This window comes from Temnothorax nylanderi, unplaced genomic scaffold (genome assembly GCF_030848795.1).
Source record: "Temnothorax nylanderi isolate EJ_2023f unplaced genomic scaffold, tnyl_v1.0 TNYL_tig0976_pilon, whole genome shotgun sequence".
NCBI classification, from domain to species: Eukaryota; Metazoa; Arthropoda; class Insecta; order Hymenoptera; family Formicidae; genus Temnothorax; species Temnothorax nylanderi.
Window position 1 is genome coordinate 8,104 of NW_027250038.1, and position 18,872 is coordinate 26,975.

General features: G+C 36.8%; 1 protein-coding gene across 1 annotated transcript; it reads right to left on the reverse strand.

Annotated features, from left to right (window-relative positions):
* Positions 1 to 1,689: 1,689 nt before the first annotated feature.
* LOC139786186 (uncharacterized) lies at positions 1,690 to 2,196 on the reverse strand. Its single transcript, XM_071725345.1, has one exon. The coding sequence runs from the start codon at positions 2,194 to 2,196 to the stop codon at positions 1,690 to 1,692; it is 507 nt and encodes a 168-aa protein (XP_071581446.1).
* Between the last annotated feature and the right edge of the window lie 16,676 nt (positions 2,197 to 18,872).

Genomic DNA, 18,872 nt, shown 5'->3' on the forward strand with positions numbered 1-18,872 from the left:
AGTGTGTGGTTCATCCCTTCTCTCCTCGCGGAGCAACGGACCCTTGTGCCAGCCCTGAGACGACCCCGGAGCCAGGCACAACAAAATTGACTTGGGCCTTATTGGACCTAAAGTAAGCTCCGGACTCAAAATCTAGGTGACTCACCTAACGGTCCTCTTAAAACCCTACAACTTTTATTTGTAACCCTTTTTACCAAAACGCCATGTTTTCGAATTATTACGATGTGAAAGTTAAAGTGGGACACCTTGTAGATAGGTTATATGTATATTGTATATGTGTGTATGGAGAAAAGGGGTATATGGAAGTGTGCGTATCAAGAACCTAAGGTAAATGTACCAATGCCTGGACAGTCAGTGGACACGTACCTATGTCTGGACACCTTTATCATTTTAGTCCTTAAATAAGTATAACACGAATTAAAATCAAAAATGAAAATATTTTTCTTGTATTTTAAAACTGTAGTTATAGTATCCAAACGTTAATTTGCGTTATACTTATTTAAGGACTAAAATGATGTGTCCAGACACAGGTACGTGTCCACTGACTGTCCAGGCATTAGTACATTTCCCTTACATATATAAACATTTTATGCATTCCCAAAGTGTAAAGAAACCTTTCCTATATCATTAGTCATACTAAGGTAACGTTCTAAGGTCAATAGCGCCGAAACTGTCCATTTTTGAGGATTATGCCCATTGAGACTTCTAATTAGAATGCCTTAAGGTAGTTGTATCGCGACAGTATTAGTCAAAAATAATGGTCACACTGCATACGATAATGTACGGAAAACTCTACTTATCTGTGTAAAACTTTTGACTGAGCTTGTACTGTTTTCAACCAATCCTGTATGGTCTTATCAATCTGGCAACACTGCATGCTCGCGACTCGCGTCAGTAATGTCAGTATACCATTAAAGTTAGCTCGCAATGCTCGCGTTAGTATGCTATCGAGGTTATTTTGAATAAAATAGAAGAAATATAAGCGAAAATGTCTGTTGTACGTTACAAAGAAAGATTAATGAGAGAAAAAGTATTGGAGAAAAGACTTAAAGCTTTAGCGGCAATGTCTGAAGCGAAGAAAAAGAAAAAATCCTGTCAAGAAGACAATTTATGTGTTGGAAGACGTATTGTAGAAGTGTCCGAGCTTGCCAAAAGTCTAACCTGCTGTTACTGTGAAAAAGATCTTTCAGAATGAGTTAATCCGCCAATGTTAATTTAAAATAGGAGTCTTTATTTATCGACGCAATTGGCAATTATCGTAACAATGTATCACGACGTTTCGACCCGGGGGATTGGGTCCTTCTCAAGTGTCTAACAACAAGAACGGTAACGCAGGAAAAAGATAATTAGTTAAAAGATCTAACAGTAAAAAACGCGGAAAATACAATAAGATTATAGAAATAATGTCCTACCTAAATAAGCATGGAGCTACATACACGCACGAACATCTCAGAATATGAGAATTTTGACCGAAAAAGTCATAAGTCAAAGCTAAATAAAAAATCATTTCGTTAAGAGGCGTCATTAGGTAAAAATGAGGTATACACAGATAGATAATTACATATTCGATTTCGTGGAGCTCCTTGATGCGAGTTTCATAGTGTTCGAAGACGGAGACCGGTCGGAAGCACGCACACGACTGACAAAATTAAGCAATGTTGTGAGGTTAAAAGAATAAACATCGCGGGTTCATATACTGGAGATGACTTTGTCGTAAATAGGATTTAGATTTTCGGTATCCTTTTGTAGGTTGACGGTGTTCGCTTGATTTTTGATGAAAAACATTTCTGCTATTTCACGCTTCCTGACATTATTCTCTTTATGTAGTATGTCTACTTCTAACCATTTGAAATCATGTTGGTGAAACGCGCGGTGCTTGCTTACTACCGAGCGGGATCCTTCGTCTTTCTTAATATCATTCCGGTGCTCATTAATCCGCGTTTTCAAATATCTCTTTGTCTGCCCGATATAAGATGCGTCGCAATTACCGCAGTTTATTCTGTATACAAGATCGGTTTCACGGTCCTTATTAAGTTTGTCTTTTCCTTTCTTAATTATTAAGTCGAGCTTTTTCGGGATGGTGTATACCGTGTCGAGACCCACTTTATTCAGTGTAAAACGTATATCCTCGCTGAGACCCTTGACAAACGGTATGGCCAGGTATCTGCGAGCATCAAACGCAGTCGGTGTGTGCATTATTATCGCGAGGGTAACGGAGCTGTTTTAATCTTGTATTAATGCGTCGGTTAATCAAGTTATCAGGGAAGGAATTGTTAAGAAGAATTGTTTTTACAATTTCAATATTCTCTCGGTGGAAACGTTCGTCCGAGAGTAAGATCGCACGGTCTGTGAGGACTATTTATCGTGTTGATCTTGTACTTAAGAGGGTGACTCGAGAAAAAATTGATGTACCTACCAGAGAAAGTGGGTTTTCGGTACCAGTTAGTTAATAAATTAGTTTCCTTCCCTGATAACAATTGTATCCAAGAAAGGCAGAGAAGCATTATTCTCCAATTCATGCGTGAATTTAAGGCGTGGGTGGTAGCCGTTAAATACGTCGAGTATGTTACCTAGCTCGCCTCGGGGCACTACAGCGAAGATATCGTCCACATATCGAAAAAAGATCCCAATGGCAAAACCGAGTGCATTTAAACAATGGGTTTCCAGATCGTCCATGACGATGTCGGCGAGGATTGAGGAGAGGGGGGAACCCATAGGGCTACCAAAAATTTGCTCGTACACTTGGCCGTTAAAAGAGAAGCTAGTGGAACTCAGGACAAGGTCAATGGCGTGTAAAAATTGTTGCAAGCTGAGTTTAGTGTTCTCAGAGATCGTGTTCCATCTATTTTCTATAGCCTTAAAGACCAGCTCTTTCGGAATGTTAGTGTAGAGAGCCGTGACATCAAGTGATACTAAGATTTGGTCGTCGTTAATCGTTAAATTCTTTATCATTTTTGCGAATAACCAACTATCTTTGATGTAAGAATTAGGTCGGAGCACAGATTCGTATAAGATGGAGTGTAAATAGCTAGCTACGTTATAAAGCGGACTCCCGACAGCTGATACTATTATGCGCAGAGGAAATCCAGTCTTATGAATCTTTGGTAGCCCGTAACATCGTGGGAGGTTACCGTTTGTGCACTTTAATTTATAAAACGTAGGATCATCTACAATCTCGTTATCATGCCAAAATTTCACGAGTTCGTCAAGTTTAGTGGTTATTTTTCTTATGGGATCCTTATTCAATTTCTTATACGTGGACTCGTCATTAAGAAGATCAATCATCCGGTTAGTATAATCGCTTTTATCCATAAGGACCGTGACCTGGCCTTTGTCCGCTTTAGTCACAAATACATTGCTGTTATCACGCAGAAATCTTTTACAAGTCCTAAATTCATTTAAAATAAAGCGATCAATATAGCTAATGTGTTCGGGCTTATTTAAAAAAGCATGCAAAGAATTTGCGATGGAACTACGTGTCGGATTGATGACATTGCGCGGTATTCTACGACTATTGACCTCGAGATTTTTTATTATATCTACCGCTGTGCGTGTTCGATCTCCTTTGTCCGATTGAACGACAGGTAGGCCAAACTTTTCGCCAAGACTTAAAAATCGCAACACATCGTCGGGAATAGCTTTATTGCTGATGTTAATGGACCATTTTGTTCTGTCGTTGTTGAAAAACGAGTCGTACGTTTTATGTTTATTAACTAATCTATTGAACTTATTAATAGAGTTACTTTTAGCAGTGTTTTCATGTGTTTTGATTCTTCGTCCATTATCATCATAAAACTTATCCAGAAAGCACGCTGGCAAGCGAGCAGCAAGGCGCTCTTGAATGTGCTTAATTTCTGAGTTTAAAAATTTAAGATGATGGTTTAAATCCTTAATCTCAAGGCCTAACATGGTTCTCCGGTAATGTGTGTTGCAGTTGTCAAATCTGTGCTTAGCGCTACGGCTCCTGAAGGCGATGTTAAAGCGTAAATGCAGGATGTGCGGTGGTAATAAGTCGTGTCGTCTACATCTTATGTAGCTCCATGCTTATTTAGGTAGGACATTATTTCTATAATCTTATTGTATTTTCCGCGTTTTTTACTGTTAGATCTTTTAACTAATTATCTTTTTCCTGCGTTACCGTTCTTGTTGTTAGACACTTGAGAAGGACCCAATCCCCCGGGTCGAAACGTCGTGATACATTGTTACGATAATTGCCAATTGCGTCGATAAATAAAGACTCCTATTTTAAAAAGATCTTTCACTTAAAAATGTAGTAAACGAAAGACGACTTGGTTTAAATTCAATTTTGAAAGTACGTTGTCGGGATTGTTCTACATTTACAGATGTTGCTACAAGAAAAATTTATACATCAAAAGATAACTCTAAACACAGTAATGTGAACACAAAAATTGTATTAGGTAAGTTATAGTTAATACATTTTTTCCATTCGCGAAGATTGTATCTGTGTAATTTTTATTCATTATTACATAATTTATCAAAATTAATATGTTGATTTAAACTTCTAACTTATAAATGACAGGAGCCACGCTGGAGTTGGGTGCTCCGGTTTAAATAAAATACTGGCTTGTATGAATATACCATCTATAACACCAAAATTCAAAAGATATGAACGAGAAGTTTGACCTGCAATAGAAGAAGCTACTAAAGAGAGTTGCAAGCAGGCTGCAAAAGAGGAACGACGATTAATTGTAGAAAATGTTGAAAAGCTCTGTCAAGAACTGTAAGATTTTGTTTTTTATTCATATTTTGAATAGAAAAACAGGAAGACAAAAATATGTTTTCTATAAGTGTCTTTACATATGTGTAATAACATGTAATAATATGTGTCTTATTATGTTATGTATACGTAATTGATAATTATCAAACTGAATTGATTTGTATAGGTATGTATTAATAATAATAAAATAATGTATTAATAAATCTGATTCTTTTTTTGTCAATAGGCCAGACGAAGTAGCTCACAAAATTTACTCTAACTTGATACGAATACCTTTAAGGAGGTTCAGTGGCTACAAAAAAATGCAGCCAATTTCATGAAATTTTAATATGTTGTTCTGGAATGCAAAATTGAATTATGTGAATTTTTTGGAATTTTTCACCGTCCCGTTTTGAAAAAAATCTACTACAAAAATTGTACTTTTTAGCATAGGTTCTTATGGGAAATATTGCACACCTTCAGAATGAAATAAGTGCAAGAAAAAATGCAAATAATAAGGAAAAAAATATGCGCATGTAACTTAATAATTTACAAATAAATGAGTGAAAGAAAGGGGAAGGTTACCGCACATTTCGTAGAAAAATTAATTATTAAAGCATAAATTGCTTGATTTTTCGTCTGCTAGACTGCCACGGTCGTGAGCAGCAGCACGCACTATACACGCGGCGACCAATCAGAGCAATCTCCTTCACTCCCACTACTTCAAACGCTAGTGCGCTGTTGCCAGAACCTCCGCGTCCCCCTACTCCCCTCGATAAAGCAACCAAACCTCCTTAAAACCTGTATCCAAGGATGGAAATCTTTATATTTCAATGCAAGAGAGCTCTACCCAGTCCGTCCTACCACCACCACTGATATCGTCAGAAAACACTCTGCCTCTAAAAAATCCTTGTACACCTAATTATAACAATGTCAGCAATGCAGCAATTTGTGCAATCGTCTCTTATGACATGGGCTGGAGTAAGCGTGGGAACGGAAGAAGCTATGATAGTCTAAATGGTTATGGTGCCATAATTGGTTTTTTGACTGGAAAAATTCTAGACTTTAGAACACGGAATCGAAAATATAAATTATACGATAAGAGCCGAGAAAGAAAAAGGATAATATAAAATGCTCAGTTATTTTTTATTTTGCTCAGTTAATTAAAAAAATATTAAGTAAAAATAAAATCAATAGATTTTAATGATAATGCTAAGTTAGAAAATGCAAATGCAAAATAAATAAATTTATTTTGTTATGGGAATAATGCACAGTTAATAAATCTAATTTGCATTGTTATTTGCCCAATTTGTTTTTGTGACGTACAGAGTGCGCCACTGATATAACTGAAAGTTGGTAACGCTGAATGTTTTTTGCCGCCAACTTCAGATCTATGATATTGAATTTTTAATTGTCATCAAGTGAAAGAATAAATTGAGTGTAAACAAACAACAGGCAAACATAGGGAAAAATTAATTTGATTTCGGTGATTTGGTTTGTTTTTGTTTTAATTTAAAATGTCGATTCCACCGCTTTACAATTCGTTCGAAGATAACCAAGAAGCAAACTGTATATTCTGTAAGTCGTCGACAAATGACGTTGTTTTGTATGGCAATAAATACACTAATAATGGAATCACCATACATAACTTTTGTTTGGTAAGTTTTTTAACCATTTATTTTGATTTTATGATAATTTTTCCCATTTTTCACATTTGTTTAAATTTTTATCAGTTGTTCGCATCGGGATTGCAGCAAAAGGATGAAGCTGATGTTGAAATTCTAGGATATTTGGAGGAGGACGTCAAACGTGAATTGAAGCAAGCTTCAAAATTGGTATGTTTTTCAATTATTTTTAAATGCGTTTCAAGTTTTTCGATTTTTTGAAATCATTCAATCCGTTTACTCAATCAAAAATAACTATTTTCAGACTTGCTTCTACTGTAAATTGCGTGGCGCAAGTATTGGATGCTGCAGACGTTCGTGCCGCAAATCATTTCACTACACATGCGGCTTGGATAATAGTTGCCTGTCACAATTTTGTGGCAAGTTCGACTCGTTTTGCCACTTGCATCATGATATTGAACGATCTACAATTCATGCCGATAACGAATTGTGTCGTTTATGTGACCAGTCAATGGGAAAATTTCACTCAGTGACATCGATCGAACTTCCGTGTTGCGATAGCAGATAGTATCATAGTCAATGCTTGAGGGATTTGGTGAACAAACAAAATATTCCCAGATGTCAAGCTTGTGGAGATGAGGATGCATTCAGACAATATATGCTTTTGAATGGAATTTTCATTCCGGAAAGGTGAGTTTGTGATACAACTGGGTGTTCATTCGAATTGATTTTGATTTATCTGCATGTACACTACCGTTCAAAAGTTTGGACGCACTGCATGATTTTCATACAAATTGGCGTTTTTCGAAGTAAAAAGTGAAGTTTTAATTGTTGCAGTGATCATTTGATTAGAATAAGTAGTTAAAATATTTTATTCATCGCGTCACATTCGAAATTAAAATACTGCTGTTTTTTTTTCATTTGCAGATGTTCAGAAGACCAGATTGAAGAAATCGCCAGTACGTCCAGTCATGAATCATCTCCAGCATCAACTAGTATTATTGACGAGTTCGCAAGTGAAATTAACGATGAAGCCTCATCAGGAAGCTCCACTTCAAACAACGTCGATGAGCAAAATGAGAATGTAGCACCCGAACCAGCACGAAAGAAACGACGTGTTCATAAGCCTTTTGTGCATGTAAACAGTTTTGAGAATGAAACAGATGCCTCAGCTGTCATTCAAGCGGAGAATTGTTGGTCAAAATATTACAAAAATAAATCGAATGAAGGCGATCGACAATTGTTCCGATGCAACAAAGTCAAATTCCGTAGCAAGCAATGTTCGGCGAGCGTATATTTGTTGTTTGATTCGAGAAATTCGACTGTGCATTTGTACCGATCAGTAAGCGAACATGATCACGACGAAAATGTAAATCTTGTCTATAAAATACCGCTCGAAACGAAGGAAGTGATCAAAAATATGTTCGAACTTGGCGTGATGAAACCGGCAGTGATTTTGAACAAGTTAATGATGAAAAAAATTGATAATAGTCCCGAAATTACATTGGAACAATGGACTATGGCTTATGCTTGGGCGAAAACGGATTTTCATATGGCAGTCAGCGAAAATGGAGGACGCACTTTGTATACAATTCCAGCTGACCCAAAAGTTAATATAATTGGACCAGATGAGGAATGGAACCCCTTTGACGAATTTAAGTCAAAGAACTTCAAGTACTACAATGTGAGTTTTCCGACTCCTTTTACGAAACACAATTGGCTCCAAGGAAAATGTGATTGCAGCGATTTTTTCAAACTTTATATGTGTCAACACGTCCTTGGTATTTCACTTCGTATGAGGTTCGTGATCGCACCGGACAAAGCCAAGGCTATACCATTAGGTCAAAAGCGAAAACGTGGTCGTCCTGCTCGAGCAAAAGCGGCGTTGGTTATTCAATAATATCAAGTATAATTCACGTTTCAAATTGTTTCATTCAACCGATTGATATACCTCTTTGTTCACAAATTATAGCTCACAACTGAGTAGCTGGATGTTGACTAGATAAGCTGATATTTTTGTGGAGCGAAACAGATTGGATGAAACAAATATGCTCATTTGGAATTCCACATCGCATCGGAACACTTTGTTTATGTAGATATTTGATTATATTTCAACACATCAACCTATTTATTGTAATTTGTTACTTTTTTAACGCACTGAGACTAAGTCTAATGTTATTTCGTTCTAAAATATCTGACCAAAATATGATTTTTTGTCGAAAAATATTAAATATTTAACCTATCAAAATAACAATTGGCCTGGCGAATGCATATAATTACTATGAAATTTAATTATTCAACTGATAAATAATTTGATTTAATTGAGCACTATAAAAAATATAAACTGAGCAGAAATACAAATTTACTGAGCTAAAATAAGTTTAACTGGGCATTTAAATGACACCCGAAAGAAAAGACCATGATTGCCGATTAAATTTTTATGGAAGTACTAAAGCTATGGAAGCTGATGTAGGTGCTGAGCTAGTAAATAAAAGCACCATTTTAAAAGAAACAGGTCTAAACGTTCGGGTGTTGATCGGCGACGAGGATAGTTCTACAATCGCAGCCGTTCGTCGTGGAAATGACGAAACAATATTCAAATTAGCCGATAATGATCATCTTAAAAAATATTTTTCAAAAGATTTATACAAACTACAGAAGACATTTAAAGAAATGAAAAACGTGATGTAATTCCTCATTTAAAAAAATGTTTTAACTATGCTGTAGCACAAAACAAAGGAAAAAGTATAGAATTAGCCAGTACTTTACGTACAATACCTGACCTTATATTTGGCAAACATGAAAACTGCGGCGCATGGTGTCACCGCGATTCCAATGACAGTACTAATACTTAGAAACAAACGATACTATTAAAAGATTCTAAATTATATACAGCATTATGTGCTATTTTTTCAAAATATGCTGATAACTCAACAAAATTCTCAGTTGCTGCTAGCAGTCAAGCGAACGAAAGTTTAAATAACATTATGGCACATAAAGCTCCAAAGAATAGATGTTACAGTTTGAGTGAATCAGTTGATTTTCGTTGGGCAAGTGCTATTTGCGTCAAAAACGATGGACAACAATATTTGCCTCGTGTTTTAGCTAAATTATGTGTTTCGCCTGGTAAACATATGGAATCTTTTGCTATAATGCAAGATAAACAAAGAGCACAAAAAGCTGAGTTAGCAAAATTACAAAGAAATCGTCGTAATTTAATGAAAAAAATGCGAGAAAATTTAAAGAAAAGAACAGAAAAAATTGAAGAAATACAATACCTGCCAAACTGTGGTCTTGAGATAGATGCTGGAAATTCAGATAGTGTAGATATTAATAATGAAGTAAACAAGATAAATATAGCAATCGACTCCTGTAAAATAGTTTACTTTGATTTAGAGACTACCGGTTTTGAAAACTCTGCGGATATTTTACAAATTGCTGCAAAAACAGAAGTTCGCACGTTTTCAGTATACATTGAACCTACACAAACTGTGGTATCCTATGCTTCTTATATGACTGGCTTAAAAGTTATAAATAAAAATCTTTTTTGGCGTAATGTAAAGGTACAAACCATTCTATTAAAAGATGCTCTTGAAAGTTTTAAAGAATTTCTTAATATTTCATCTAAACCGTTAGTCTTAGTTGCTCATAATGTTCAATTCGATGCTAAACACTTGCTTCAAACAATAATACGTTATTCCATGATAAACGATTTTAAATATATCATTAGTGGATTTTCCGATTCTGAAATTTTGCTACGGAAATGATTTCCTGATCGAAAAGGAAAAGGACAGTTTAAATTATCAAAGCTAGCTGAAGATTTTCTTCCAAAAAAGAATACTAACAATTTTCATGAAACATTGTTTGACGTAGAAGTGCTAGAAGAACTTGTATGCTTATATATTTCAACAACAGATTTGCTTAACAACAGCAAATCTTATACTGAATCAATAAATATAATAATAGGAGCTCGTGTTACGGGATGCGAGGAAAGTCGAATACGCGGTGAAGGCAATCGAAGAAGGAAAGAAACTGAGTAATTGTACAAGTATATTTCAGTACGTTACAGCGAGAACGGAACTAGTGAACAGAACGAACAAAGAATATGGGGGACATAGTTCGGCAAAAGTATGTAGGAGATAGAGAGACTCCCTCACTAGAGAGCGTGGCGCCAGGACTTTAGAAGCGCCACCCCATCCGAACCATAGGACACCAGATGTCGCGATGGGAATCGCCGTATAGGACATTAGCTCGAACACTTCCTCTCGATGAGCAAGCGACGTCTACGAAGTCGTTAAACGGGCTTTAGATTCAAAAGATCGAGACATTTCTCATGTTTCGTCCTTGGAAGTCCTTTGGTGAGAACGTCTGCGCCATCAGCTCTGTAGGTGTGTATTCGATTTTTAAAATTCCGCTCTCCACCACCTCGCGCACATAATGATGACGAACATCAATGTGCTTAGTCCTGGCATGAAAAACAGAATTCTCCTCCAATTTCCGTGCTTCGTTGTTGTCATTGAAAATTCTTAGCTTAGTCGGCAACTCAAAGCCGAGATCATTGATGAATCTTTGAAGATACACAGCTTCTCTTACAGCGTCCGAAACCGCCATGTATTCAGCTTCGGTAGACGAGAGAGCAGTGGCTTTGCTTCTTGGATTCCTAAGATATGAGGCATCCACTCAAGACGAAAGCATAGCCCGTATAGGATCTTCGGTCATCTAAGCAATTTGCCCAATCCGCATCAGTGTAGCCAGTCAGATGTTCAGTAGTACTCTTGAACGACAAACCGAGATCCAATGTCCCTTTAAGGTAGCGTAATACACGCTTGGCTGCCTTCCAGTGGGTCTCGTCGTAGTAGTTGAACTAGCCTAGATGACTCACCGCGAAAGAAATGTCGGGGCTGGTGCACATGGCTAAGTATGTTAGCCTTCCGATTAGCTCACGATAAGGCATATCCTTTTTCAGCGTAAAAGAATCGTTCTCTCCCTTCGTTAACCTCTGGCTGCAATCAAGTGGAGTAGACACAGGTTTCGAATCCTTCATCCCAAATCGATCTAGAGTATCGTCGATGTACCCCTTTTGGCTCATTGTCATACCATCTTTGTTCCTGGAAAACTCGATGCCGAGACAATAATTTAATTTTCCGAGATCCTTGATCTGAAAACAACTAGAGAGACGTGTAGTTAATTTGGTAATTTTTGATAAATCGCGTGATGCCACAATAATGTCGTCGACATAGACCACGACAACAAACACGTTTTTGCCTTTTTCTTTGAAGAAAACGCACGTAGATCGGCCGTAGATTGCTCGAGTCCAGATTTCTTGAGCTCACGACAAAGTTTCACGTGCCAGGGGTGGCCTGCTTGACGGAGTCCGTAAAGGGCTTTTCGTAACAGACAGACTTTATCACCGCTCTTCAATTCTCGTAGCATGCTTGCAGCTTTTTCGGCGATCTTTCCCTTCTTCTCGGTGGCGATCTCTTCTAGAATTTGTTCCGAAAACTTAGGGACCTCCATGAAGATTTGTTCCTCGAGTTCGCCGTTTAAATACGCGGTTGTGACATCTAACTGATGGATCTTCATGTTGTACAGCGTCGCCAGTCCACACCGGGACGTTGGGAATAACCGCGCGCAACAATACGTGCCTTTCTCCGTTCCAAAGTCCCATCTTGATTTAGTTTGTTTCGTAGAACAATTCGACTGCCGATAATCTCGCGTCCTTCCGGGCGATCCACCAGCTCCCATGTATCGTTACTGTTACGTCCAACCCCAGGATTAGGATAAGAAAAACTGGGAAGCGAAGGGAAGGCTAACCAGAGGGGTAAGGGTAAGGAAGGACGCAATCAAATACTTATAAATATCGCTCGCAGGTACACGCTCTGTGGCGCGTGACGCGAGCCGAACGCATTTTCAATGGCTCAGGAAGGGTCAATGCCCGTAGGGACACTAGGACGCCTTCCGTGAGCGGTGCGATCGTCGGTCCTCTTTTGAGTCAGGGAATTTAATCCCTTTAACTCAAGATCGGACCTCGTGCGATTTGGAGAGCTAAGTATAAGGTGTGAGGTCTTAATCTAGCAAATAAATGGTTCTTGCGTTTCGTTTAAGTAAGATACATTTATTACATAAGAAAAGAAAAGAATTGAAACATCTATTGTAATTAAAACATATGATAATTAAAAGGAAAGAAACATAAACGGAGCATTACAAACAGAAAGTCATTATAGGTATAAATGCGCGCATGAAACGTGTGTGTAAGATGTGTGCGTGTGGAGAAGCCGCGGGTGAGACATAAGTGCGGAGGTGATCGGGCAGGATTTCTAAATAGGGAAACCTATTTGGAAATGGACATCCTGCCCGCTATTATTACAATCGAGCTCGGCATTGCTTTGTTGTTGACGGAGGGACTCTAACGCTTGTTTTTCAAGCTTCCTTCGTGTCCGCTTGTTCCGTCGATTGCACGCATGTTTCGCGGCGTTTTGTGTCTTCCTACGAGTTTCGGTGGGACCGCGCGAATCCACTACAAGTTAGCGGATTGTTAATTATTGAAGTCCGTTAACCGCGGGGAAGTCGCCTCGGGTTTTGGGGATTGAAATTGAAGGGAGAAGATCTGCTGATCTTGCCAGCAGTGATTTCAAATGGGGATACGGGTCCTCTGACGAGTCAGCTAACCCGAAGTAATAATGGAAAGAGATCACTCCGAGTCCGCCGATAAATCAGCTAACCTAAAAGTAATAGAGATAAATGATTACTCCGAGTCCGGCGATAAATCAGCTAACTCAGAAGTAATAGAGATAAGAGATTACTCCGAATCCGCCGATAAATTAGTTAACCCAGAAGTAATGGAGAAAAAAGATTACTCCGAGTCCGCCGATAAATCAGCTAACCCAGAAGTAATAGAGATAAGAGATTACTCCGAGTCCGCCGATAAATTAGTTAACCCAGAAGTAATGGAGAAAAAAGATTACTCCGAGTCCGCCGATAGATCAGCTAACCCAGAAGTAATGTATGTATGTATGTATGTACTTTATTGTTTGTCCCCGCAGGGTTTACAAGGCGTTTTTCACGAGGAACGGTCCCAAACCTCTTACAATCACGCCTCGCTCCACCTCATACACAGATTTTATCCTCTTAGCCTACTTATTCTAACTTAACCTAATGGCGTGGTTGTGAGCTTCTGCCTCCGCATCCGCCTGCACCCACACCCGCCGCAGACACACACACCTCTCCGCAAAAGGGACTTCCGTTTCCTCTTGCTTCCAAATCTCTATTCGCGCCACTTCTACCCCCCCCCTCTCTTCGGCATACCACTCATTAACCCAGAAGTAATGGAGAAAAGAGATTACTCCGAGTCCGCCGATAAATCAGCTAACCCAGAAGCAATAGAGAGTAATCAAAAGAGTTTAGAGAATTTGAAGGAACGTGTACCCGAGGGACTTCCCAAACATAAGAAAGTAAAAGTAACAAAAAGAGGTGTATATTCTCCTTGTTGAGCAATTCGATTCTCACGGACGAGGATGCCATGTTTTCTTCCCTGTATATCACTCGCGATCTTTACTAATCCTTCGACAGCTGTATGCCTGGGCCCATAACCTGTTACGGGATGCGAGGAAAGTCGAATACGCGGTGAGGGCAATCGAAGAAAGAAAGAAACTAAGTAATTGTACGACAAGTATATTTCAGTACGTTACAGCGAGAACGGAACTAGTGAACAGAACGAACAAAGAATATAGGGAACATAGTACGGCAAAAGTATGTAGGTGATGGAGAGAGACTCCCTCACTAGAGAGCGTGGCGCCAGGACTCTAGAAGCATTACCCCATCCGAGCCATAGGACACCAAATGTCGCGATGGGAATCGCCGTATAGGACATTAGCTCGAACAGCTCGAAAAGTAGCAGAAATAGCACTAATCTTAGATGTTTTAAAAGAGGTAATTCTGAAGAAATGATTAACAAAATGGCTCAGGCCAGGATCACGTATAATACTTTACAGGATATTTGTAAGCAAAAGGGCGAAATTGGGCCGAAACAATTTTTATCAGAAAAGTCGACTGATAAAAAAGTTCGCGTAACAAATAGATCGAAAATATTGAACAAATTATTAATTATGTAAAAGATCATGTTAACTAATTTGTATCTTATTCTACAATTGTTTCATTTAAAGTTTATTTTTTTTTTTATTTTATAAAAGATTAATAAATACGTTGTATTACTTTCAGTACGTTATATTCGACGTTTTGTCTTTTTCTTAAATATTTTATAAAAGATTAATAAATACGATGTAAATTACTTATAGTACGTTATATTTTTGTTGTGCTCAACATTAATATAAATAAATTTATAGTTCCACATACAATATCTATTATTTTACCTATTATAAACTTAGTACGGTATAGAATAGGATATAGGCAATCTGAGCTACCTTCATATGCAGTGTTGCCAGATCTTTACAGGTTAGCTGTCGTATGCGTCCACCGCTATGAGAAATTGTGTACTTTGCGTAACAATTGCTTCAAAACTAGATAGACAAGGGTCTAGTACTTTTGTAAGAATATTTTTACAAGTCTTTTTTGTTATCTCTTTGTTTTTCATTAAAATCGTATAAGTAGTTTGATCGCTACAATTACAAACATGATATGGGAAGCCGTTTTCGTCCTACGATACATGTAAAAAGTGCTAAGTTTGACTTCCATTATTTCAACTTTGGTATAGTCAAGCTTTTTCTACTTGCACGTGTGTGTAGAGCGTGTTTACATTAATATGCTGTTCAAATTTTAAAAGATTCCTATGAAAATGGGTTTTGTGATACAACTACCTTAAATTAAAACATATCAAAAATTCAGCCAATGTGACCAGAAGCCTATTGATTTAGTGCGGAGTCCTTTCGCATAACTTCAAATAAGCATAATTCTGCGAAAAATTGTCATATTTGAAAAATGTTTTTTTTATTCTAAGGAGTCTTACTTTAAGGAGCGTTTGCTAAATTTTAAATCCATCCTCCTTCCGCCATCTTTTCAAAAGTAAGGATGTTTTTTGAAGATAAAAACACATCCTTACTTTTGAAAAGATGACAAGAAGGAAGAGGATAAATACAAAATCTGACAAATGCTCCTTAAAGTAAAGACTTTAGATTCTAAAGTCTTAAGTTCTAAAAAAGTATCCCAAGTAGCACATGAAGTTTTAAAACGGCTGCGATAACGTTGTCCTGTAGCATTTTTGTCTAACACAGTTATTGTCACAACGTCATTATGACGTTTTGACAAAATTGTAGCTGCAAAAGTGGGACAACATTTTTAGGACAACATTTTGAAGACGATGTCGCAGCCATTTGGCTGCACAACTATTTTGCTATGAAAAGGTTGTCATAGCAATATTACAGCAGTAGCAGTCGGAATACAGAAAAACAAACCGATAAACAGAGAATGTTTTTTATATGTAAATTAATATTTTATAAAAATTAAATTTTAATTTAAAAATTATGTAAAAATATTGAAACAAAAATTAAAAAAAAAATTTTTATTTAATTGGGATTGAACCTCGGACAATCCGGAACCTTCGCTACACTAAAATATTTAAAATAATTAATAGATAATAATTAATAATTGCAAATTATTACAGTTTATAATGTACATATAGTATAAGTATACTACCGCAAAAGTATACTACTGATTACAGAACTACACACAGATCCTTAAGTAATAATTGTAGAGCCGCATAAATGAACGCATGAGTCCGCTTGACCATCGCTGATACATGCTAAGTATAACCTTAAAATTGATAGTCATTTTACTCTTTACTTTCGCTGTGGCATACAAATTACAGCCAGATTACAGCTATTTTGGCTGTATTTTAGTTTTTGCTTTTCTCCTCGCTAAAATGGCTGCGGCTAGTATTGATTTTTCTGACAATTGTCACAGCGACTTTACAGCTATTAAAACAGTTAAAATAGCTGTGGCTGCATTTTGACTTTTTCATTAGCTGTCACAACGACTGTATAGCTATTAATATAGCTAAAATAGCTGTAGCTGCATTTTGACTTCTTTAGTAGCTGTTATAGCGTTTTTGCAGCTAAAAATCTAGCAAAATAGCATTTGCTGCCAAATAGCTGTAATTAAGGCTGGCAGCACGTTATATTAGTCACATTTTTGCTGTCGCAACGAATATAGGCAGATTGTGTTACTTGGGATTCTAAAGTTTAGAATGAAAAAAACATTTTTGAAATATGACGATTTTTCGCAGAATTATATTTATTTGAAGTTATGCGAAATTTGGATATGAATTTAGTGTTGCGATAATTTTGTCAACCAGTGTATTTTATAAAAACTGGACTATTATTAATTTTTGTATTTATTATTTATAAACATTATGAATTATGATAATTAATAAGTTCTCTTACCGTTGTAAAACTTTGTAAAGAGAAAATGTATATCATTCCAGCGGATAAACGACAAGGCTCTAAACACTTTCGCAACGGAATGAGTAAATTCTTTTGCCATTTTAGTGGCATCGTATACCATAATCCATTATATCTGAAGGCATATATGTGCGTTAATACATTGCAATTAAAATATATTTTTCAAGTTTTGAATATATTTTTACATATACAGGGTGTCCCAACGCACTGTATTTAATGCTCGTGATGAGATAAAAAGGATCGAGATAAACAAAAATGTCTTCCACCATTTTGCGATAATCGCAACAGTTAATGAGTTATTAATTAATACGTCTGAGCGAATAAGCGCATGAGAAATGGTAGGCTTGACTCAGCAGGCGCGCGCGTGTGCGCGCGGCGAGTCGGCAAGCGCGAGTGTGGCCGAGCGGCGAGTCGGCAAGCGCGAGTGTGGCCGAGCGGCGAGTGACAAGGGGCGTGGTCACGCGGCGAGTACAGAGGGGCGTGCGGCACGCGCTCATACGCAAGCTTGCCGACTCACCGCGCACCCACGCGCGCACCTGTCGAGTCCGGCCTACCGCTTTTCATGCGCTCATTCATTCAGACGTATTAATTAATAACTCATTAACTATTGCAAATATTGCAAAATGGTAGAAGACATTTTTGTTTATCTTGATCCCTTCTACCTCATCACAAGCATTGGATACAGTGCGTTGGGACACCTTGTATACATTTGATATGTTTATATTTTTTATTTTAAAGAAAAAGTTTGCTTGACAGATTAAATTTTAATTTAAATAGAAATTTTTATATTCCAAAATACTTACATTTTGTGAGTAGTTTCAATGCTACTATCTATGATCTTTTGTCCTTGAAAACTGATGCAAAATAGATGAAAGACTTGAGCAATAACGTATACTAAATATTTTATCATTTCTTCAGTTTGTCCCGAAACCATCACTATCTAGAATTGTAAAAATATAAAAATTAATAATATAGTCTCTTTATTTGTAAGCTAAGAAGCAAAGTAAAATATTCTATAGGATATTCTATATTCTAATATCTCCTGTATAACATGGAATTTCTACAACACGGTTTTGCTCACGGATAGAGAATTCGGAGGGTAATAGCACAAATAAAATTTCTGAAGTTCAAAAGATTATTCTATATAAAAAGTATATAGAAATGTAAACATAGTCGAAAAAAATAAAATTTTATTTTTTGATCAGATCGTTTCACTGAAAAAAACGCATTTAAAAAAAAACTTCTCAAATGTTAAACTCCATATTACGAAATTTACAAAAATCTGTTACAATTCACAAAGAGGCATCAAAAAGAGACGTCACAAAGAAGCAACAAAACGAGAATTATAGATTAACCACTTGACTGTAAATGACCGAAAAATCTGCAAAAAAAAACGGAATTTTATATTTTTATATTTTTGGGGTCGCGCTGAATTCAAATCTAAAATCAAAATTGCAAAATATAAAATGACGGAAAAATGCAAAATATGGTTCAATTTGTATAAAAATTTTTGAAAGGTTTTTGAAGCCGCTGATTTTCCGTTTTTAAATTAAAAGCTAATTTAAAAATTTTAAATTTGAATTTGAAAACAGCGGCTTCGAGAAACTCTCATTACAAATTTTTATGCGAATTAAACAAGTTTTTGGATCTTTAATCCACGATTTTGAATTTAAAATGTTAAAAGTTTGACCTCAAATTTAAATTTAGCGACTCAAAAAACCGCCAGAAAGTATTCTTATTATAATTTTATTAACTTTTTTGTGTCAAAAGCACCTATTTTTGGCCCATTTTTTCCCTTAAGCTAACAAGTAAATCTCGGAGTACCTCAGGCGCCAATTTTTCACAAATTTTTTTAAAGTTTCTTATGTCAAAATATGAAAAAAATCTGTCATTACTTTCAGCTTTAATTAATTTTTTCATTTTTAAAAATTTTGTAAATTTTAAACAAGTACGCAACTTTAGGGTGCTATTTCATTTGTCGTATGACTTTGTCAGACGTACTGATTGGCTGTCGACAAGTATGGAAGTGGGGGACATCCGTCGGAGAGTTGCTGTTGATTTGTCGTTCAGAAAGTAGAGTCTAACCCAATTTCTGACGACGGTCGCGTCATGGCCTTT

Coding starts and splice junctions, on each gene's coding strand:
- LOC139786186 (XM_071725345.1), bottom strand. CDS start 2,196: ATGCACACACCGACTGCGTTTGATGCTCGCAGATACCTGGCCATACCG.